The sequence below is a fragment of the Protopterus annectens genome, chromosome 9.part0 (genome assembly GCF_019279795.1).
Source record: "Protopterus annectens isolate FY-2018-M chromosome 9.part0, PAN1.0, whole genome shotgun sequence".
Classification (NCBI taxonomy): Eukaryota; Metazoa; Chordata; order Ceratodontiformes; family Protopteridae; genus Protopterus; species Protopterus annectens.
The window spans coordinates 346,273,427-346,296,921 of record NC_056743.1 but is presented as its reverse complement, the minus strand read 5'-3'; the positions used below and the strand labels follow the sequence as shown (position 1 = coordinate 346,296,921).

Genomic DNA, 23,495 nt, shown 5'->3' with positions numbered 1-23,495 from the left:
AAAGGTAGATCATGCCTGCTAAACATGGTTGACTTCTTTGAGAAAGTTACCAAGGCCCTGGACAAGGGAAAGACAGTGCATGCCACCTATCTTGACCTAGCCAAGCCGTTTGACACAATCCCCACTCAGGTGTTATAGAAAAGCTCTCCCAATTAGGAATTGACCCCACCATTGGCAGATGGGTAGCTAACTGGCTCACTGACAGGACACATGCTGTCAAAGTGGGTGACTTCACCTCTAGTAAAAGACCAGTCAACTGTGATGTACCAAAGGGTGTGAGCTGGAGTGCTTACTTTTCGGAATTTATTTTTCAGAAGTCCAGGCAAACCTGGGTGGCCTGTGGCTGACCAAGTTCCCTGAAGATTGCAAATTGGGAGCAATAATTGAGTCCCCCAACAATGTTAATATACTGCAGACAGGGTTAACGCAGACAAATGACTGGTGCCAAAGCCCCCAGATTAAAGCTAAATGCAAAAAAAGCATTATTATGCCCTTTGGGAAAGCTGACATCCCTACTAATTACATTATAGACAGCACCCCCCCCCCCACCAAGTGTAGACCCAGTAGTATGTGATCTGGGTACTCAGGTTGTTGGCAATCTGACCTTGACCACCACATATCTACAGTAGTATGGAAATCCTTCTATGTGGCACATCTTGTAAGTAAGGGTGTCACATCTAGATCTAAAGATATTATGATTCCATTATACGTGTCCCTCAACAGACCAATAATTGAGGACAATGTTTACATGTCCCTCAACAGACCAATAATTGAGGACAATGTCCCCTTCTGCATGCACATCACCAGACACCTGCAACAACTGGAGATACCACAGAGGTTTCTCACCAAGAAGTTACAGAGTACACAGAACAAGTCTTAACACGGAAAGACTGAAACCCCTGTCACTGTATTCTGCCTCCTATAGATTGCTAAGGGGTGACCTGTGCCTGGCTTACAGGGCAGTTCCTGATCCAGCCCTGATGGAAATGCTACACATTCATAAATCAAACTGCACAAGGATCACTTGCTCCATGGATCTTAACCTAGACTCTGACATGAGCAGGTCATGCTGGTAAGATCGATACATTTCTCAGAGATCGCCACTTCCCTGGAATAAACTTCAAATTCATGTGAAACAGAGTCCCTTCTTGAAATTCTTCCAAATACAACTGAGATCAATGGAAGGGTGACTGCAAATTGACTACTGGAGTGGAACCCATGTCCCTCTTGGACAAAGGAAGTCAGTATTAACTACCATAGACCCTTACCTATGCAAACATCACTCACCTAACCACCGATAATTGGGGCAACTCATGCTAAATATGTCTAGGCTTGTGAGGGCTCTAGCGCCATTAGCCTAGTAGCCTTCTATGAACCAATGACCCTATAAGGATTGATCATTTTTATTTAAATGTCCTTCTGCTGATCCTGCTGTGGTGTTAGTCTCAACAGAGCAGGTCAAGGACAAAAACACAGCATCAGTGGGACCAGATAACTTTTTCCATCTTCCAAACCTTTGCCTTCTGATAAGGATAGCAGGACAATGGAGAGGATCAGTAGTAAAGTTTCCACTGTTTCCACTTTGGTCTTTAGGACTGTTAATTACCAGACCCACATGACCAGGTATGCTCTGGCCTTGATTGCTCAGGCTTGTCAGGTTATCTCTGCCCTCCCAGATTCTGATGACAAATGCTCTGCCTTATCTTTTTTTTAGGTTCTGCTTCTCAAGTGGCTTGAACTCTATTAAGTGTAGCTGTAATGCTGATGAGGCCTCTTCCAAGGCTGCAGCTTTTGGATCCATCATGAGGTGTTATTCTTGATGCTGACTCCAGTCTCTGCCTGAGGACATTAAGGCCAAGATGCTGGTTGCTCTTTGGATAATAAACATCTTTTTGGGACTGCTGCTTATTTATTTATTTATTTATTTATTTATTTATTTATTTATATTTGTTGACCGGGAGTGTCCGACTGGATGTAGGTCCATTTTCAGAAGAGGCCTGGTGAGAAAAGCTCCACAGTTAAAACAAACAGACAGTAGTTACATTGGATTACATAGTGATTAACAATTTACATAGCAATTACTTACAACATATTTACAGAGGAAGAACATAGTACATCAGTAGACAACTAGAATCTATCTGTGAAGTACATAACAGACATTAACAAATATTACAATAAGAAGTTCCTGCTGTATAATAAGTACTAGGCGTATGAGCATCTGAGCTTGATATAATCAAGGTAGTTAGGGGAGTGGAAAGAAAGGTAGTGATTGGATGGGGTGGGTGATATTAGAGTGGGAGTTGCAAGGGCATAGCCAGCATGTTTTTAGGTGTGCTTTTAGTAAAGTTTTCAAGTGGGTGCATGATGGTATGGAGGTAATTGTGGGTGGGAGGGAGTTCGATAATTTGGCTATGGTGCAAGAGAATAGTGCTTCACCATCAGAGTTATTGGCTTTAGTGATCTGCAAGTGATTTTTGTTGCTGGATCTTAGTGGTCTGGTGGTGCAATAGGGTTGGAGTAGATTCTGGAGTGATGGGACACTTAGTGGATGGTTTACTAGTTTGTGGGTGAGTGAGAGTTGATTCCATTGAAGGAGGTGAGGGAATTCAAGCCAGCCCAGTTCAGCAAGTGAGAAACAGTGTTGACTACAGTAGGATGCCCCTGTGGCGAATTTGGAGATTTTGTTGTAGCAAGTCTCTAGCTTGTTTAGATTGCATTGCCTTAGGTTTGTATATATTGGAGAGGCATAAAGTAGGGTGGAGATAAGGTGGGAATTTGCTATTGAAATCTTTGCTGCTTTGGTGAGAAGTTGCTTATTTCTGTATAACGCTCCTAGTTTTTTGTTGTCTTTTTTATGGTCATGGATATGTGAATGTCAAATTTTAGTTTATTGTCTATTCCCACTCCTAGCAATTTGGGGTGTTCAGTTGGGTATATGGTGGTGTTGTCTTTTGCTGTGATGTTAAAGTGAGAGTTGTTTTGAGTATGTTTGGTGGGTTGGAAGATGAGTAGTTTAGTTTTGTTTGGGTTGAGTATTAATTGGGCTTCGGATAACCAAGTTTCAACAGAGGAAAAGGCTTCCTGTGTGACTTTTTGCAGTTTGGGTAGGGACTGGGCTGAGCAGACGATGGTTGAGTCATCTGCATATTGTATGAGTGTGCCATGTTTGGTGGCAGAGGCTAGATTATTGGTGAAAACAGAGAAGAGTAGGAGTCCAAGGATTGATCCTTGGGGAACCCCTATGGAGACAGGTAGTTGGGGAGATATGTCATTCTGCCATACAACGGATTGTTGGCGGTCAGACAGGTAACTCTGAAACCAGTTGGTAACTGATTGTGAGAAGGATAGGTTATTGAGGACAGAGATAAGTTGTTTGTGTGGGATCATGTCAAATGCTTTAGATAGGTCTAGGAAAGTAGCAGAGGAGAGATAGCCATTGTTTTTATGCTGAAGGATAGTGTTAGTAAAGGAGAGTAAGGCAGTGGTGGTGCTATGGTTTGGTCGGAAACCATGCTGAGTTTTGATAAGGAGGTTGTTAGTAAGGAGGTAGTCTGAGACCTGAGAGTGTATGCATATCTCTAGTATTTTGGAGAGTGGAGAGAGAATAGCTATGGGGCGGTAATTGGTTAGTTCTGTGGAGGGGAATTATATGTGATACTTTCCACAGTGTGTGAACGTAACTTTCTGACAGAGATCGGTTAATCAAGATGGATACTGGGTAGACCATAGTATCAGCTGTGATTTGTAGGTATTCACTTGGGAGGTTGTCTGCTGCTAATTTGGTGGGCTTAAGTTTAGTTAAGAGTTTTTTTATGTTGGCGGTAGGTACAGGAGAAAAAGAGAAGGCGGTGTTTAAGTCATGATGGCATGATGACTGATGACATGTTTAAGTCTTTTCAAGAGAAAGACAAATCCTTGCAGCACCTTAAACATGTTTTTGTCTCTCCTACCCATAAGTTCCAGAGGAATTATACTTCTAGATCTGCTTTTTTTCACAGGCAACCCCTCTTGACCTCCAAGGGCAGGAAGGGCGGTAGGCAGGCTCCTTCCGCTAAGGATTCTCAGATTTATGTAGCCCTAAAGCCTCCTTTATATGATAAGTCTGCTTCTCCTTGACATTTCACCCCTGCTCCCTTCTTTTAGATCTGGCTCCTTTGTCCCTTTGGGTTTCCCTTTATCTTCCAAATTGGTTTCTCATCACTTCAGAATCAGCTTCTTTCTATTATCCATCAGGGTTACTTCATGCTATGGAAGACTTTTCCTCCATTTGCAGGGATTCCTCAACCATCTCTAGAGCAACTTCCTCATTTCCCAGAGGTTCTAGAATCCCTGGTGAATCAAAGAACCATTCAACCTGTCCCTCCTTCCCAAGTGGAAAAGGATTTCCTGGTTCCTCAAAAGGAGGGCATTTGGAGACCTATTCTGGATCTCTCCCAGCTCAACACCATTCTTGAGGTCGCCTCTTTTTGAACGCTTAATCTTCAAACCCTGTTTCCTCTTTTACTACCCCAGGCTTTTCTAGTGTCTTTGGATCTGAAATATGCTTACCTTTCCTTATTCACCCACTTTTCAGGAAGTTTTATGTACTATCTACTGCCCCAAGGGTATTCCCAAAATGCCTAGCTCCAATGATTGCTTTCTGCAGGCTCCAAGACATTCAGATTTTTCCTTAACTAGATGAACTATTGCTTCAGGTGCCTTCTACAAGTTGCCTGTTACAGGATCTGAAGTTCACCATCTCTCTCTTCAAAGTCGGGAGTTCACTATCAGCTTCCAAAAGTCAATTCTGACTCCCTCTTGAGGATCATGTGTATCTAGGATGCAGGACTGAGACACTGTTAATACTGGCTTCTCTTCCACCTTCAAAAGTCGTCATTTACAGGCTTCTTTTAGTCTCTTCTTCCTCTGACTGCCATGCCAGCCAGGGAGTTTCTTCAGGCCCTGAAATTCATGACCTCTTCTACTCCAGTTCTCCCCATTGCTAAATTGTATATGGGGAAACTTCAGTGGTACTTCAAGTCATTTTGGCTACAGCATCACCCCCCCCTCTGCATTTCAGTGCACCTCTCCTTTCCTGTCTCACGAAGGAATTCAAGTGCTGGATTCAAAAGTTCGACTTCAATCCAGGCCTGCCCTTTCAACATCCAGTTCCTTTTCAAGAACTGTTCACTGATTCCTCAGACATTGGGTGAGATGCTACTTTTGGTCATCTGAAAGTTCAGGATCTCTGGCCTCCTCATCAAAAGTCAGACATGGGATGAAGGACTTCTTTTGGTCACCTGAAAGTTCAGGATCTCTGGCCTCCCCATCAGAAGTTAGACCATATCAGGATCAAAGAGATGAGAACTCCGATTCTGTCCCTTCAATCTTTTCACCCCATGTTATCTCCAGCCCCCTTGGAGGTGTACATAGACAACACTACAGTGATGTAGTATGTCAACAAGCAGGGGCCAGAAAATCTTACCTCCTCTGTAATGTGGCTCTTCAGGCTTGGAAGGTGGATCTCTGTTATCAGTTAACTCTTCAGGCAGTATACCTGTCTTCAGCGCACAATCTAGTGCAAGCACTCTGACCAGGTACAAAGCACAGGCTCATGATTGGATGCTTCAGACAGATGTGTTTCTGCACATTGCCCATCTGTGAGGTATTTTTCAGGGAGATTATTTTGCCTCTGCTCTGAACAGGCAGATTCCTCTCTTCTGTTCCAGAGTGCCATGCCATGTGGGTCATAAGATGGGCACCATTTCCTTTCCTTGGAAGGGGATGTTTCTTTATGCTTTCCCTCCTCTTCCTCTACTTCCAAGAGTCCTGCAGTAGATTCAGCTGGACTCTCCAAACATCTTCCTATTGACTCTGCTTTAGTGACGACAAAACTAGTTTCAACCTCTTAATGCATCTGGCCAGGGGAAATCATCACAAGTTACCTCACCTGTTGGCTCTCCTCACACAGGACAAGAGGTCCATCCTCACTTTATCTGCACTGTAGGTGATAGGGTTTTGATCCTTTTCAGGCACCTCTTTTCTGAGAATGTGCTCAGGTTTTACAAGAGGCAAGGAAACCCTCAACCAGAAAATCTTCTATGTCCAAATGGAAAAGATTTTCTGTCTGGTTCCATGCTCATAGCCAGGACCCTCTTTTAGTGGGAGTCATTCTGGTCCTCTCTTATTTGCATGGGTTACTCCAGTCTGACCTGGCCTATTGTTCTGTGAATCCCCATTTGTTATACCATTTCTGCTTGTCTGCCATTGAATTCTCTTTTAACTTCTTGTTTTCAAGTCAAACAATTTCTTAAAGGTGTCCTGCATATTAGGTCTCCAAGGAAACATATTCCTCCTCATTGAAACCTTAATTTTGTGTTGGAAAAATTGACTCTGGTTCCTTTTGAGTCTGCAGATTCTGCTTCTTTGCATCATTGTACCTGGAAGACTGTTTTTACTGACTGTTATTTCTGCTAGGAGGGTATCTGAGCTCCGGGCCCTTATGGCCATTCCTCCTTTTTTTTTTTTTTTTTTTTCCACAGGGATAGGGTTGTCCCTTCATACTAATCCTTCTTTTATGCCCAGGGTAGTAAATGGGTCAGCCTTCCTTTTTCCCTTCTCCTCAGTCTGGTAGTGAAAAGGGTTCTGCATACCTTGGATTTGCTCACACACTTCAGGTACTATTTAGATAAAACTAAAGTCATTCATAAATCTTATCAGCTTCTTGTTTCCTTTCACCCCAGGCCATTGGGTTAGTCTGTTTCTAAGGAAACCATCTACTCCTGGTTATCTAAGGCTGTTTCCTTTTGTTATTCTTTTCATGGCAAATCTCTATCTGCTTCTGTTAGAACTCATTCCACTACAGCTGTTGCCTCTTCTGTTACCTTCTTCAAGGAGCTGGATATCAATTACATCCTTGAAGCCTCTTGGTCTTCAGTGCATTCCTTTACTAAGCATTATAAGTTGGATATGGTTTCTAGGACCAGAGCAGGTTTGGCTGAAACCATTTTATGTGGATTTGTTGAGGGCCCTTCTCAGCATTCCGCCTCTCATTCTGTTTCCTGAGCTTTTTTTAATCTACCTTACTTTTTGGATACTGCAACGGTGATATAGGAGGACATAGTATAGTTGTGTAAAATCTTATTGCAACAGTAGATGTTCTTCTCTGTTGCAGTATTTGCTCACTCCCTCCGACACACTCTTGTTTGTTCTGGCTTTTGTTATAGATTCCCTTCTTGGTGAGGGTTTCCTTTTTCTTCTGGATATTTTTCTCCTAGATGTGCATGGACTCCTTCGTCTATGGACATCATTCTCTTCTGGAGCATTTCAGTTCTGAGTCCATGATCCATACATCCCTTTTATGCCCTACATTCTCTACTGGGAGCATTTATGTTATGTATGGCATTGGGCTACTCTGGCCGGGAGATCCCTTCTGTTTTGGATACTGCAACAGTGAAGAGAAGGACATCTACTGTTATGTTAATATTTAACACAACTGTATATTTATTCTGTTTCATCTACTCCAGTGTCAGGTGTGCTTTCTACTGCCTTATTCTCTTCTTTGATTGTAGAGGAAGCTCATTCTAAACATTACACAGTTTCTAGTAAACATAATTAAATACTATCTCTTTACCATGTGTAAGCAGTTACAGAAACATTTGTACAGTCAAAGCAAAGAAGCATAAATCCCATCCACTTTACATACTATGTTAAGCATAACAGTATATAGTAATATGCCTCCTACTAAGCTGTATTCTGTTTTTTCATGTGTGTGTGTGTGTGTGTGTGTGTGTGTGTGTGTGTGTGTGTGTGTGTGTGTGTGTGCGTGTGTGCGTGTGTGTGTGTGTTTGCAAGTGCATGCTCACTTACTTGTGTGTGTGTTTGTTTTTGGGAACCAGTCATTCAGTTTATGTAAGTGTAATTCACACAAAGTAAAATTGCTGAAGGGTGGCACACTGGCAAATTGAGTAACATTGCCTCCGCACAGGAAGAGGTTCACCAGTTCAGTTCCCAACTGGGGTGCCTTCTGTGAGGAGTATGCATGTCCTCCTTGTGATTGCATGAGTTTTCTCCATAGCTCCAAATGCATGCACCAGGTGGATTTGGAACCTTAAAATGTTTACAGCTGTGAGTGCATTTGTGTGAACTATGGAAGAAGGAGCTGGCAAACTTCTATTTCTCCCTTTGTTTTGCAAACACTGTGAATGATTGTGGCTATCCACAGGGTTACTCTAGGAGTTGAATGTTACATAAAGACGAGATAATCTTCATAAAATCCACATTCAGTGGTGATGGAGTCGACAGTTTACATCTCTGCTGTGCAGCTGAGGATGATAAAAGCCAAATTCAGGGGTAATGCAGTCGACACCTTACACCCTTGCTGTGCAGCTGAAGATGATAAAAGCCACATTCAGTGGTAATGGAGTCAGCACTTTTCACCCCTGATATGCAGCTGAGAATGGTAAAAGTCACATTTTATGGTAATGGAGTCAACACTTTATACCCCTGCTGTGAAGCTGAGGATGGTAAAAGTCACATTCAGTGGTAAAAGAGTCAAAAGTATATACCCTTACTGTGCAGCTGAGGATGGTAAAAGTCATATTCAGTGGTAATGGAGTCAAAACTTTACACCACTGCTGTGCAGCTGAGGATGGTAAAAGCCACATTCAGTGGTAATGGAGTTGACACTTTATACCCCTGCTCTGCAGCTGAGGATGGTACAAGCCACATTCAGTGGTAATGAAGTCAACACTTTACAACCCTGCTGTGCAGCTAAGGTTGATACAAGCCACATTCAGTGGTAATGGAGTTGACAATTTAAACCTCTGCTATGCAGCTGAGGATGGTACAAACCACATTCAGTGGTGATGGAGTTGACACTTTACACCCCTGCTGTGCAGCTGAGGATAATAAAAGCCACATACAGTGGTAATGGTATCCACACTTTACACCCCGGCTGTGCAGCTGATGAAGGTACTAGCCATATTCAGTAGTAATGGAGTCAATACTTTACACCACTGCTGTGCAGCTGAGAATGGTACAAGCCACATTCAGTGGTAATGGAGTCGACACTTTATATCCCGATATGCAGCTGAGGATGGTAAAAGTCACATTCAGTGGTAATGGAGTCGACACGTTGTATCCCTGATGTGCAGCTGAGGATGGTAAAAGGCACATTCACTGGTAATAGAGTTGACAGTTTACACCCCTGCTGTGCAGCTGAGGATGGTAAAAGTCATATTCAGTGGTAATGGAATCAACACTTTACACCCCTGCTGTGCAGCTTACGGTGGTAAAAGCTACATTCATTGATAATGGAGTCGACACTTTACACCCCTGTTGAACAGCTGAGGACGGTATAAGCCACCTTCAGTGGTAATGAATCTGACACTTTAAGCCCCTGCTGTGCAGCTGAGGATGGTAGAAGCCACATTCAGGGGTACTGGAGTCAACACTTTAAACCCCTGCTGTGCAGATGAGGATGGTACAAGCCACATTCAGTGGTAATTGAGTTGACACTTTACACCCCTGCTGTGCAGCTGAGAATGGTACAAGCCACATTCAGTGGTAATGGAGTCTACACTTTACACACCCTGTTGTGCAACTGAGGATGGTAAAAGCCACATTTCTTAGTAACGGAGTCAACACTTTACACCCCTGATGTGCAATTGAGGTTGATAACAGCCACATTCAGTGGTAATGGAGTCAACACTTTACACCCCTGCTGTGCAGCTGAGGATTGTACAAGCCACATTCAGTGGTAATGGAGTTGATACTTTACACCGCTGCTGTGCAGCTGAGGATGGTACAAGCCACATTCAGTAGTAATGGAGCTGATACTTTACACCGCTGCTGTGCAGCTGAGGATGGTACAAGCCACATTCAGTGGTAATTGAGTCGACACTTTACACCCCTGCTGTGCAGCTGAGAATGATAAAAGCCACATTCATTGATAATGGAGTCGACACTTTATACCCCTGCTGTACAACTGAGGATGGTACAAGCCACATTCAATGGTAATGGAGTCAACACTTTACACCCCTGCTCTGCAGCTGAGGATGGTAAAAGCCACATTCTGTGGTAATGGAGCCAACACGTTACACCCCTGCTGTGCAGTGTGCAGCTGAGGATGTAAAAGCCACATTTAGTGATAATGGAGTCGACACTTTACCCCCCTGCTGTGCAGCTGAGGATGTAAAAGCCACATTCAGTGGTAATGGAGTCAACACTTTATACCTCTGCTGTGCAGCTGAGGACTTTATATGTAAAGTGTATGGAATAACCTCCCAGGTGGGGACTTATATGTAACAGTATACAGAATAACCTCCCAGGTGGGAACTGAGGACTTTATATGGAAAAGTATACAGAATAACCTCCCAGGTGGGGCTTGCAGATGGCTTTCTTCTGTGCAAAAACATACTCTGAGAATCAATTAAAGTGGCTTTCAGTGATGTATTTTCATTGGAACTGCATTCTCCGCATTCTCTTTCATTGTTTATTTTCTGGTACCACTATACATCATTTAAAGCTTGCATGGAATCATTTGCTGCCTCTGAAGTATTTGTGTCATGAAATGAGCCAAAACATGCAGGATTCAAACTCAGAAAGCATATTATTTTGTCCAGATATGTTAGCTACTGAATGTCACTTTAACTGTTTTAATCAAAACTACTAATATGATAATCTTATTTATGTCAAATGGCAGCATTTTAGCTATTATTTTTTGTTTCACTATCACAAGGAGAGGAATGGTCATTTGTTTGAAACCACAACTTCATAATGATGTTTTCAACACATGTACCTGTGAAAACAACCAGACCGCAAATTTAGCAGGAATGTGTACACACATAAATAATGCATAAATAAATAATAACTTTTATAGAATTTTTATTTAGTTTGGCTTTGCAGTGCTGTCTGAACTGGTTTAAAAAGAAAATGTCAAATATATTTTATTTATTTATTTTATTTTTATTTTACATTTGTTAACCGGGGGTGTTTGAGCCGAAAAGGCCCTTTTTCAGCAGAGGCCCAGGGAGAAAAGCTCCACAAAGAAAAATTACAGACACATTTAGTTATTTAGACACAATCAGTATACACAGAAATTACAGGAGACATGTTTTTACAGTGGTATGCGGCACATAAACAGTTACAGTGGAGAGAACAAACAAAAAAATATTAATTGTAAAAATAAAAGTAATTAATAGATTTGTGGTGTACAGCTGAAATTTGGAACATAGGTAGAACACATACATAGTACACAGGTACAGTACATACATTGCAGATTAGCCAGTGTTTGTGAGGAAGATTGAAAACTATTATCAAGTACTCTAGATTTTGTATGTATATGTTATCCGCTTTCACTAGCCTGGGGAGCAATCATGGCACTGCCAACCTTCCTTGAGATGTTGCCTGATGAGGTCTTCAAAAGAGGCTTTGGATGATGTGATTTGAATGCTTGTAGGATAGAGTTCCATTTTTTTAGCCACTGAACTACTATATAGTGCATCTCCAAAGCTGTTGTAGCTGTTGATGACTTCTAATAGTAGTTTGTTTGATGATCTAAGAGGCCTTTTGGCTGAGTGATGTTGTACTAGGTTTTTGAGGGCAGGACACTTATTGGGGAGGTAATAGATATAATGACAGAGGCATAGCTGATTGTAGGTTAGGAGGCTAGGCAGTACAAGCCAGTGGAGCTGTCTCAAAGCAGTACAGTGATGAGTTCTATATGAGCAACTTGCAGCAAAGCGGGCAATTCTGTTATAGCTGGCTTCCATTTTGCTTAGCTCAGTTTTGTTGAGATTAGTCAGAATGGGAGATGCATAGAGTAGGGTGGATAGAAGTTGGGAGTGAGCAATGGCTGATCTTGTGTTGTTGGTAAGAAATGGTTTGATACGGTAGAGCGACCCCAGGTTGGCATGTACTTTTTTAATAGTTAAGTTGAGATGACTATAAAATTTTAGGTGGGAGTCTATGGTTATTCCCAATAGCTTAGCCTGTGCCACTGGAGTAATTGGAGTAGCATTAGTGGAGTAGATAGTGAATTGACTGTTAGTGTTTTTGTTAGAACTGGTTATAATCATAAGCTGAGTTTTATTTGGATTGAGGATAAGTTGGGCATTGGTAAGGTAGTTTTCAACGTCAGAGAATGCTAGTTGCATTGTTTGCAGGAGGGTGGGAATGTTTTGTGCAGCACAGATTAAGGTAGTGTCATCTGCATACTGAATTATAGATGCATGCTGTGTGGAAGTATGGAGGTCATTTGTGAAGACTGTGAATAGTAGTGGTCCTAAGATAGAACCCTGTAGGACTACTATAGTTATGGGCAGCTGAGGAGAGAGAGAATTTTCCCATTTCACAGCTTGGTACCTGTCAGTTAAGTAGCTTTGGAACCAGGTAAGAGTGGAATTTGATAGATGATATTGGTTTAGTTTGTTTAGCAGGATTTGGTGTGAGACTTTGTCAAATGCTTTGGACATATCCAAAAAAGAGTTGACACTTGTAGGCCTTCATTTTTGAGATGGTTTACTGTGTCTGTGAAGCAGAGGAGAGCTGTAGTGGTACTATGGGCAGGTCTGAAACCATGCTGAGTAGGTGACAGGATATTGCTGTCAAGGAGATAGTTTAGCATCTGGGTATGGATGCATTTTTCTAGGATTTTGGCCAGGGGGGAGAGTAAAGCAATGGGTTTGTAGTTATTACGTTTAGTGGAGGTCCCACCTTTATGTATGGGTGTAACATAGGATATTTTCCAGAGTTTGGGCACATAGTTTTCAACAATTGAGCTGTTTATGAGTGGAGACTGGGATAACAATAGCATCTGCTGTGAGTTTTAAGAAATAGCTGGGGAGTAGGCTGGCTGCTGTTGATGAGGTTTTTAGTTTGGAGAGCATGCTTTTGATTGAAGTGGTGGAAACTGTTTTGAGGGTAAAGCTTGTATTAGTGTTATTTGTGTTGGGGGAGGTAGTGAGGAAGGAACTGTCCTGTGATACTAAGGATAGAATTGAGGTCACAAAGTGGGAGTTGAATTGTGTTTCGATGGGAACTTTAGTGTCAGGGTGGCTGGTTTGGGGGTAGCCTTTTGGGTGGATTTTAGTAGCTGGTTTACATTTTTCCAAAATGTTTGTGGGTTGTTTTGGTATTTAGTTTGTAATGTTGTGTAGTAGGATTTTTTTGTCCAGCCTAATGCATTTATTTGCACGGTTGCGCAGTTCTTGGTACTTAGTTAGGCTTTGTGTTTCTTTGTTTTTTTGATAGTAAAGCCAGGCAGTGTCTCTGGACTTGAGGATTTGTTTGGTTTCTTTACTGAGCCAGGGGTTTGTAGAGGTTCTAACCTTGATTTTGCACAATGGAGCAACAGTGTCTACATGTTGTAGAAATGTTTTGTTGAAATATGCTACAGCCTGGTCAAGTGGGAGGGTTTTTAGGGGGGTCCAGTCACAGTTACAGAGTAAGCTGTTGAGGACCTCAGGAGAGAATGTTTTTGTGTTTCTAGCGGATATATAGTTAGTGGTTTTGCATATGCTTGTTCTACTATGTATAAAGTATATTATGTTGTGGTCACTTAAGCTGTCTGGGAGACAGCCTGTGTGAGGGAACAATGTGGGGTTGTTAGTTAGGACCCAGTCAAGGATGGATTCCCTTTTAGATTTTTTATCACATCTAGTTGGAATTTGGACTAGCTGCTGGTAGCCATGGAGATTTAGTAGATTACTTGGTGGTTCTCATATATAGGTGAACCAATCTAGGTTGAAGTCCCCCAGAATAAGAGTTTCTTGTGAGTATGTGGAAGAACACCAGGATAAGAAGTCTTCATGGCTAGCAGGTTTATTACCAGGTGGAATATAGATCACAATTGTGGTGATGACCTTTATAGGGTGAAGTTGAAGTTGTGAGATAAGTACGTCCCAATTAGTGGGGGAGGGGTAGGAGTTTGGTAATTGATGGACAGTTAAGTTTGACTTGTACAGTAAGGCAGTTCCACCCCCTTTACGAAGTGGTCTGTCTTGTCTAATGATATTGTAGCCGGTAGGGAGAACTTCTGAGTTAGCTATGTTTTTATTTAGCCAGGTTTCTGTTAAAGCAACTATGTCTGGGGAGTAGTGTGCTATTGTGGCCTGGAGTTCAGGTATTTTATTTTTGATACTTCTAATATTAATATTTAGCATTAAAAGATGGTTGGTTTTGCTGCTGTTGTTGATTTGCCCAGGGATGAAGAAAGTGGGGGTGCTATGTTCTGACATTTGTGTTGGAGCAGTGTGAGTTGGACAGGATGGATTTGGGCCTGGGTTAGGGTGGATATCCCCACTTATGGTGAGCCTGGATATAAGAAATGTCTAAAGATTAAACAGTTTAGTGACTAAGTTATCATGAAATAATGTATAATGTAAGTTCCTTATATGAGATTTAATGTAAAATTATTTATGAGAAATATTACTGCTTGGGGTATTTTACTTTATAATTTCAGACAGACTAAAAGATAAGTAACAAAAAAAACTGACAAACGGAATTCAGTTTTTAACAGATTAAAGTCTGTCTGTTGTCTGTCACCCAGTTTCAAAAGTCATTTGAAGAAATAATATACGCATGAGCTTCACCAGCAGGTCAGGAAGACTGCATGCCTTATGCATGTGTGAGCTTTGCCAGCAGGTCAGTAAGACTGCATGCCTTATACATATGTGAGCTTCACTGGCAGGTCAGTAAGACTGCATGCCTTATACATATGTATGCTTCACCGGCAGGTCAGTAAGACTGCATGCCTTATACATATGTGAGCTTCACCAGCAGGACAGGAAGACTGCATGCCTTATACATGTGTGAGCTTTGCCAGCAGGTCAGTAAGACTGCATGCCTTATACATGTGTGAGCTTCACCAGACAGGTCAGTAAGACTGCATGCCTTATACATATGTGAGCTTCACCAGCAGGTCAGTAAGACTGCATGCCTTATACATGTGTGAGCTTCACCAGACAGGTCAGTAAGACTGCATGCCTTATACATATGTGAGCTTCACCAGGCAGGTCAGTAAGACTGCATGCCTTATACATGTGTGAGCTTCACTAGGCAGGTCAGTAAGACTGCATGCCTTATACATGTGTGAGCTTTACCAGCAGGTCTGTAAGACTACATTTCTTGTTGGTCAGTAAGACCTCATACCTTCTACATGTGTGAGCTTCACCAGCAGGTCAGGAAGACTGCATGCCTTCTACATGTGTGAGCTTCACCAGCACGTCAGTAGGACTGCATGCCTTCTACATGTGTGAGCTTCACCAGTAGGTCAGGAAGACTGTATGCCTTACACATGTGTGAGCTTCACCAGCAGGTCTCTAAGACTACATTTATTGTAGGTCAGTAAAACCTCATACCTTCTACATGTGTGAGCTTCACCAGCAGGTTAATAAGACTGCATGCCTTATACATATGTGAGCTTCACCAGCAGGACAGGAAGACTGCATGCCTTTTACATGTGTGAGCTTCACCAGTAGGTTAATAAGATTGCATGCCTTATACATGTGTGAGCTTCACCAGCAGGTCAGTAAGACTGCATGCCTTATACATGTGTGAGCTTCACCACCAGGTCAGTAAGACTGCATGCCTTATACATGTTTGAGCTTCTCCATCAGTTCAGTAAGACTGCATGCCTTATACATGTGTGAGCTTCATCATCAGTTCAGTAAGACTGCATGCGTTATACATGTGTGAGCTTCGCCATCAGGTCAGTAAAACTGCATGCCTTATACATGTCTGAGCTTCACCATCAGTTCAGTAAGACTGCATGCCTTATATATGTGTGAGCTTCACCAGCAGGTCAGTAAGACTGCATGCCTTATACATGTGTGAGCTTCACCAGCAGGTCAGTAAGACTGCATGCCTTATACATGTGTGAGCTTCACCAGTAGGTCTGTAAGACTACATTTCTTGTAGGTCAGTAAAACCTCATACCTTCTACATGTGTGAGGTTCACTGGCAGATTTCTAAGACTGCATGTATTTTACATGCATGAGCTTCTCCGGCAGGTCAGTGTGACTACATGCTGTATACATGCATAAAGTTCACCGGCATGTCATTATGACTGCATGCCTTATACATGCATGAGCTTTACTGGCACATCAGTATGACTGCATGCAATATACATGTGTGAGCTTCACCTATTGTGTAAGTAGATGATATTTTATATACAGCAGGACCATGAAAAGTTAAAGCTTTCAGAACTGCATGTAGCCTTGACGTAAATCATGAAATATATATGCAAATGTAGTTAGGAAGGAACATATATATATATATATATATATATATATATATATATATATATATATATATATATATATATATATATATTAAGGTCTATTTGTAGACCAAACTATTCTCTTTGAAATAATTCCAGCAGTCAAAAAGATTAAGTTTTCATCTGCACCTATCTGCTTTTTGAAAAGTACTTTTATCTGGCATCAGGAGATGGAAAGACATGGTCCTAAAGAAAAACAAATTCTAGTAGGACGTCCTTAAAAAAAAAAAAAAAAAACTGTCTAATATGTCTGTATATGGGGTATTATGAAAAGCTACTGTTTATCAAGTAGTCCAAGCATCTTAGAAAGATGATCATTGTTACTGTGTGATGAGTTAGTGGAACATCAGTGGTGACTTGGTGGCACATATTGAGTGTTGTGTTACACTCAGAGAAGAGATCTGCACATAATTTCAAATTGCCCTTTTCTGTAAGTTAGTATGTGGTCAGAGTTCATATTGCCACCACATGGTACAGTGGTCTTGCTCCCTTAAAACACTTTTGTGTGTTTTGTGCCTTTTTATGTCACTTGTTTAAAATGTTTTTAAAGTGTTCTGGTTTTTATTGGTGTGAGTGGTGACTTCAGTATTGTGTACTGTAGCAGTAACTGTCATGTGTGTTTTCTTTTGTGGAGTTATTTCCTAGATAAGATTTTCAAGAATGTGCCTCTACTGGAATGCTGAAATTTATTTCAATTCTTTATAAATGCTTTTTGTTTTGGTATATTAAAAAAAATCTTCACCTGAGTCATATGTAAGAATGTGCATGATATAATCCAGGTATATGAGGGCATGACGGCGGGGTGGTGAAGCAGTCTCTGAGTAATTCAATGATGGTTTACTTTCTAAAATGCAATTATTTTATCTGCACTTTGCTCCCAAGCATTTCTCATGTCAGGCAGCACAAACTGCATTGATGTCAAATTGTAGCATGTTAAGTAAGGGTTGTCCTTTAACATGGCAATACATAATCACACTACTGTAAAAAATTCTGCCCACCAAAAATTCAGGAAGTATTCCTGAAGGTCTTACAACAAAATCCAATAATAAGAGCAGTATGGACAGTTCTGCTTCTGTTCTGACTAAAAATGTACCTCTTCTAGAATATTAGCTTTATTTCTAGCATTCCCTCAACATTCGCAAAAATGCAGCAGCAGGAAAAATGTTGACAAACTCAGAAAGCTTCAAGAAATGTACCTCAAGTTGTGGATTTCTTAAACAAATGTGGCTTGTTAGCACACACCACTCTATGAAATGCATTACTACACATCTGTGCAAGTGTATCCATTATTGTAGGTTATCTTGTGTTGTCATGGAGAAGTCACTGCAAGCTCATGCACATACACAAACTTTTTCTTCCTGCTTTATTAGAGGGGGTGCATTTGCAACTGTTGTATGTGCACACCTGGTTTTCAGTGCTTATCAGGTAAAACTGCGGTGGTGGTGCTGCGGTAGCGTTGTTGCCTCACAGTAAGACATTGTCCTGTTCGATTCTCAGCTAGAGTGTCTTCTGTGTGGCGACATGCGTGAATGGGCGTACCTTCGTTGAAGGTTGTGTGTCAGGGCCGGCAACTCAGCACGTAAAAATCTACTGCCAATCATTAGCGGACCGGAGTTCTGCTGTGGCGACCCCTAACAGGGAAAAGCCGAAAGACACAACAACAACATCAGGTATCAGTGCAGGGTGTTAGATGCTTCCCTGTATAATGGTACATTTCAGTGGGTGTGGTTCACACCCTAGGAACTGCAGTTTCATAGGAAGCTCTTTATTTTGATTATAACCTGGCAGTAAACATGTTTTCTGTTAGCTATCAATTTACAACTTCTGTCACAACAAAGAACGCAAGAAGGTTAATGGGTTTAGACCAACTGCAAAATCATATACGGAAGTGACACAGTGTCCTTCAGCAAGACAATATGTGCTTCTCTACATATAAGTACTTGAAACTTAGGAGATTCTATACGCAGAGGTGATGTTTAAAAAGAAAATTATTTTCAAGGGTAGTACCATAAAACTAGGAGACTCTGGTGACAGACAGGTGTGCCTGCAATCAATAAAGCTTTAGGCCCAGACAGGGAGAGGCTGTTAAAATAAGAATGAGGGTGTAGCAGTCCTTTAAAGAACTGCTTAATGGGTGGCAATCTAACCAAGCACAAGGACATGATTCAAAGTCACTGACATGTGCACCTTGATCATGGAATGACGATGCCATACAGGTGTCTGAAATAAATTCAGGTTGTCTACAAAGAGACCAACAGTGGCATAGTGTACTACTCCAGCCAGTCTAAGTTGTTATTTGTCTTTCGGCTTTTCCTGGTTATGGGTCGCCACAGCAGAACTCCGATCCACTAATGATTGGCAGTAGATTTTCACGAATGCCGAGGTGCCAGCTCGACGTCCAACTTTCAACGAAGGCACACCCATTTACGCATGTCTTTCAAATGCCCACCCAACCGCCATCTAAGTACCCTTTCTATTTAGAGGCACAGTCCTAGTGAGGGGAAGGGGTATTTAGCAGTCTGTGACGTCTGACAGCCAAGGTGGCAAATAAGGGGGTCTAAAGGGGTCTACATCAGCAGCCAAGGCCTGAGGTGAAGCTGCTTGCCATCTAAACATTGAGGAACATCATATATTAATTGGAACTTTACAGGTAGTAAGTCAAAGATGCACCACTTTTGATGTTCAGTAGGAAACACCACCTTCAGTCTCCATCCTATCTCAGCCAGGCACTTTTGTGGATGGCTGTGTTGAGATATGGACACTTTTGCAGATGTTGGCGATGCTGACAGCTGGGGACTTTTGAGGATGCTGGTGATGTCTTGGCTGTGCAGATGTAGTAATTCAAGATATAAAATAAGTACATGAAGTACATAACAGCCACTTCAAAAGTCAAAGTAAATGCTTGGAGTTGGCCTTACTTGGCAGATACATTATCAAGAAGGCTGTCCCTGGTAGCAAGAGATGGAGAAGAAGGTGAACAGAACCTTTAGAACACAGTTCTTGTACTTTTATAATGGGGATGCAGTTCCCACACATCTTATGACTCGTATTCAACACAAAACTCAAATCAGCTCTTCAGTAGTTCTGAAGGAGGATCTCACTTCTACTGTTTCTGTTACAAGGTGGACCTCAGGATTTGGCAGACCTTGGAATCAGTGCCAACTGGCATTAAGTATATTTGACATGACATGTTCAGCCCTTTACATGCCCTGCTTAAATCTGGCATGAATACACAAACTTTATTTGTCAACCTTCTTAGATATTTTAAGAAAAGAGCAAATAAAAAATGTGAAGTACTTTGCAGTACCCACACAGGGGCCCTCATTTCATCCCAGAGGATACTACTCCACATTTCTCTGTTTTGTCTTTTTTCAGCAGATGATCTACACAGATGACACCCCGAGACAGAACAGAAGACCACCTGATTTGTTAACTAAAAGTTACTGTCTCCACTTGCTACATATTAGTTAGGCCACAGTACAACCTCCTTCCCATTTGTGATTCTGTAGCCACAACCTCCTTCTCATTCAAGATTCTGTAACTACAACCCCCTTCTCATTCCTGATTCTGTAGCTACAACCCCCTTCTCATTCCTGATTCTGTAGCTACAACCCCCTTCTCATTCGTGATTCTGTAGCTACAACCCCTTTCTCATTTGTGATTCTGTAGCTACAACCCCCTTCTCATTCGTGATTCTGTAGCTACAACCCCCTTCTCATTCATGATTCTGTAACCACAACCCCCTTCTCATTCATGATTCTGTAGCTACAACCCCCTTCTCATTCATGATTCTGTAGCTACAACCTCCTTCTCATTCATGATTCTGTAGCTACAACCCCCTTCTCATTCGTGATTCTGTAGCTACAACCCCCTTCTCATTCATGATTCTGTAACCACAACCCCCTTCTCATTCATGATTCTGTAGCTACAACCCCCTTCTCATTCATGATTCTGTAACCACAACCCCCTTCTCATTCATGATTCTGTAGCTACAACCCCCTTCTCATTCATGATTCTGTAGCTACAACCCCCTACTCATTCATGATTCTGTAGCTACAACCTCCTTCTCATTCATGATTCTGTAGCTACAACCCCCTTCTCATTCATGATTCTGTAGCTACTACCCCTTCTCATTCATGATTCTGTAGCTACAACCTCCTTCTCATTCATGATTCTGTAGCTACAACCCCCTTCTCATTCATGATTCTGTGGCTACAACCCCCTTCTCATTTGTGATTCTGTAGCTACAACCCCCTTCTCATTCATGATTCTGTACCCACAACCCCCTTCTTATTCATGATTCCGTAGCTACAACCCCCTTGTAGACAAAAAATATCTACATTATTAACCTTATTGAAATGCTTTACACTTCACAGAAAAATAACTACAAATATGTACAGTTAATTTCAATACAAATAGTCCTTTGTCACATTTACAATCTATCATAATTTAATCTTTTGCGGCAGCTGTCAACATGCCACAACTGTGCTTGGCTGGTTGAGTTCAGATTATGTGGTAACCTGTTGCTTCCCTGTCACTTCTCTGGCTCTCCTCTCCTGCTAAGCTTTGATTCCTATTCAGTATCTTCTTCCTCCTCCACCAGGGTAGCCACCACTACCAGGTCCACCACCACCAGATCCACCACCATAGCCACCAGGGTAGGGGCCTGAACTTCTTCCACCTCCAAAGTTTCCTCCTTTCATGGGACCATAGTTAGATTGAGACTGATTGTAATTGCCAAAATCATTGTAGTTTCCTCCTCCACCACCGCCACCACTCTAACCATCATATCCCCCACTGCCAAAGCCACTACCTCCACCTTCTTGATTTCTAGAGCCTTGTCCACCACCATAACCTCAGTTGCTGCCACCATAGCCAGGTCCTCCACCATTGCCACCATTACCAGAAAAGCCATTGTAGCCATCTGTTCCACCATGGCTGCCAAAGCCACAACCTCCTCCACCTCTGCCATCAAAGTTTCCACAACGGCCACTTCCAAAGTTGTCATTGCCTGCAAATACTCCACGGCTACCAAAGTTATAGGAACTACCATGACCACTACCTCCTTGTCCACCTGTAGATGATACAGCCATCTCCTGTTTAGAAAGTGCCTTTCTCACTTCGCAGTTATGTCCATTTATTGTGTGGTATTTCTGAATGACAATTTTGTCGACTCTTCTATTCTTATTATTTTGTTGGGGGTGAAGCCAATGTTTGGATGTGGACTCTCATGCCTTGTGCTCAGGTCATGTCTGCCTGAAGGGTTGGGCAAGGAAGCCAAGCATGGACTTGGGCACATTACTTAACATCACCTAGGTGGAGTGAATGCAAAGATAATTTATTTATGTATTTATTGACATTTGACATAATACTTCTCTTTATATCTGGATGTTTTGTTGCACAATCAGTTTGTATAGCGAGATGTATTTTTATGTCACAATGTCCAAGGGTGTAGTAGTCTGTTAGCAGTTTCCATCTCATGATCTGTAGAATAAGAGCTTCAGGTTTTACTAGACAAGAAAAAGCTCTCTGTAGTCGTCTTGCAGTTGATGGCAATGATGGTGTTTATGGTGAGACAGGGTAGAATCTGATTATTGTAACTGGGATACATTCGCAATTATTATTTATTGCCTTATACTGGTACACTCTGGAAAGGTGCCCTGATACCATGTTTGCTCAGAGGGTTGGCACTGAAATATTTAAATGAACTCAGGTGAAATATGTAAGAATGGCCAATCTTGTTCAGGTATAACATTGTTTTAACTGATTACTATGCTTCATTGTAGGTAGTTTCTTTTTGGTTTCTGTGCAGCAGAAAAGGTGTGTGAGGGTCATCCCAGAGATGTAGATATGGGTCTTTGCACTAGCAGTGTTTAATACAAAACCTGCATACATACATGAATGCTGACCTTGGATACTGCTGCACCACTGTGCCACCCAGACTGTGTGAATATTGCTGCACCACTGTGCCACCCAGACTGTGTGAATATTGCTGCACCACTGTGCCACCCAGACTGTGTGGGGTACTGCTGCACCACTGTACCACCCAAACTGTATGGATACTGCTGCATTACTGTGCCACCCAGACTGTGTGGACACTGCTGCACCACTGTGCCACTCAGACTGTGTGGATACTGCTGCACTACTGCACCACCCAGACTGTGTGGATAATGTACCACCAATGTGCCACCCAGACTGTGTGGATATGGCTGGATCACTGTGCCACCCAGACTGTGTAAATACTGCTGCACCACTGTGCCACCCAGACTGTGTGGATACTGCTGCACCACTGTGCCTCCCAGACTGTGTGGATACAGTTGCATCACTGTTCCACCCAGACTGTGTGGATACTGCTGCACCACTGTACCACCCAGACTGTGTGGCTGCTGCTGCACCAATGTGCCACTCAGACTGTGGGGATATTGATGCACCAATGTGCTACACAGACTGCGTGGATACTGATGCACCAATGTGCAACCCAGACTGTGTGGATACTGCTGCATCACTGTGACACCCGGACTATGTGGATACTGCTGCACCACTGTGCCACCCAGACTGTGTGGATACTGCTGCACCACTGTGCCACCCAGACTGGGTGGATACTGTTGCACCACTGTGCCACCTAAACTGTGTGGATACTGTTGCACCACTGTGCCACCCAGACTGTGTGGATACTGCTGCACTAATGTGACACTCAGACTGTGTGGATATGGCTGGATCACTGTGCCACCCAGACTGTGTGAATACTGCTGCACTAATGTGACAATCAGACTGTGTGGATATGGCTGGATCACCGTGCCACCCAGACTGTGTGAATACTGCTGCACCACTGTGCCACCCAGACTGTGTGGATACTGCTGCACCACTGTGCCACCCAGACTGTGTGGATACTGCTGCACCACTGTACCACCCAGAATGTGTGGCTACTGCTGAACCAATGTGCCACCCAGACTGTGTGGATATGGCTGGATCACTTTGCCACCCAGACTGTGTGAATACTGCTGCACCATTGTGTCACCCAGACTGTGTGGATACTGTTGCACCTCTGTGCCACCCAGACTGTGGGGATACTGCTGGACCAATGTGCCACACAGACTGTGTCGATACTGATACACCAATGTGCCATCCAGACTGTGTGGATACTGCTGCACTACTGTGACACTCAGACTATGTGGATAATGCTGCACCACTGTGCCACCCAAACTGTGTGGATACTGCTACACCACTGTGCCAC

The 23,495-nt window shown here is 42.5% G+C and overlaps 1 protein-coding gene and 1 pseudogene across 1 annotated transcript; one reads left to right on the top strand and one right to left on the bottom strand.

The window, feature by feature from the left end:
- Positions 1 to 20,713: 20,713 nt before the first annotated feature.
- LOC122810523 lies at positions 20,714 to 21,931 on the bottom strand (annotated as a pseudogene).
- Positions 21,932 to 23,042: 1,111 nt separating this feature from the next.
- On the top strand, positions 23,043 to 23,420 carry LOC122810522 (late cornified envelope-like proline-rich protein 1). Its single transcript, XM_044082104.1, has one exon. It carries the CDS (start codon positions 23,043 to 23,045, stop codon positions 23,418 to 23,420), a length of 378 nt encoding a protein of 125 aa, XP_043938039.1.
- The last annotated feature ends 75 nt before the right edge of the window (positions 23,421 to 23,495 follow it).

Coding starts and splice junctions, on each gene's coding strand:
- LOC122810522 (XM_044082104.1), top strand. CDS start 23,043: ATGGCTGGATCACCGTGCCACCCAGACTGTGTGAATACTGCTGCACCA.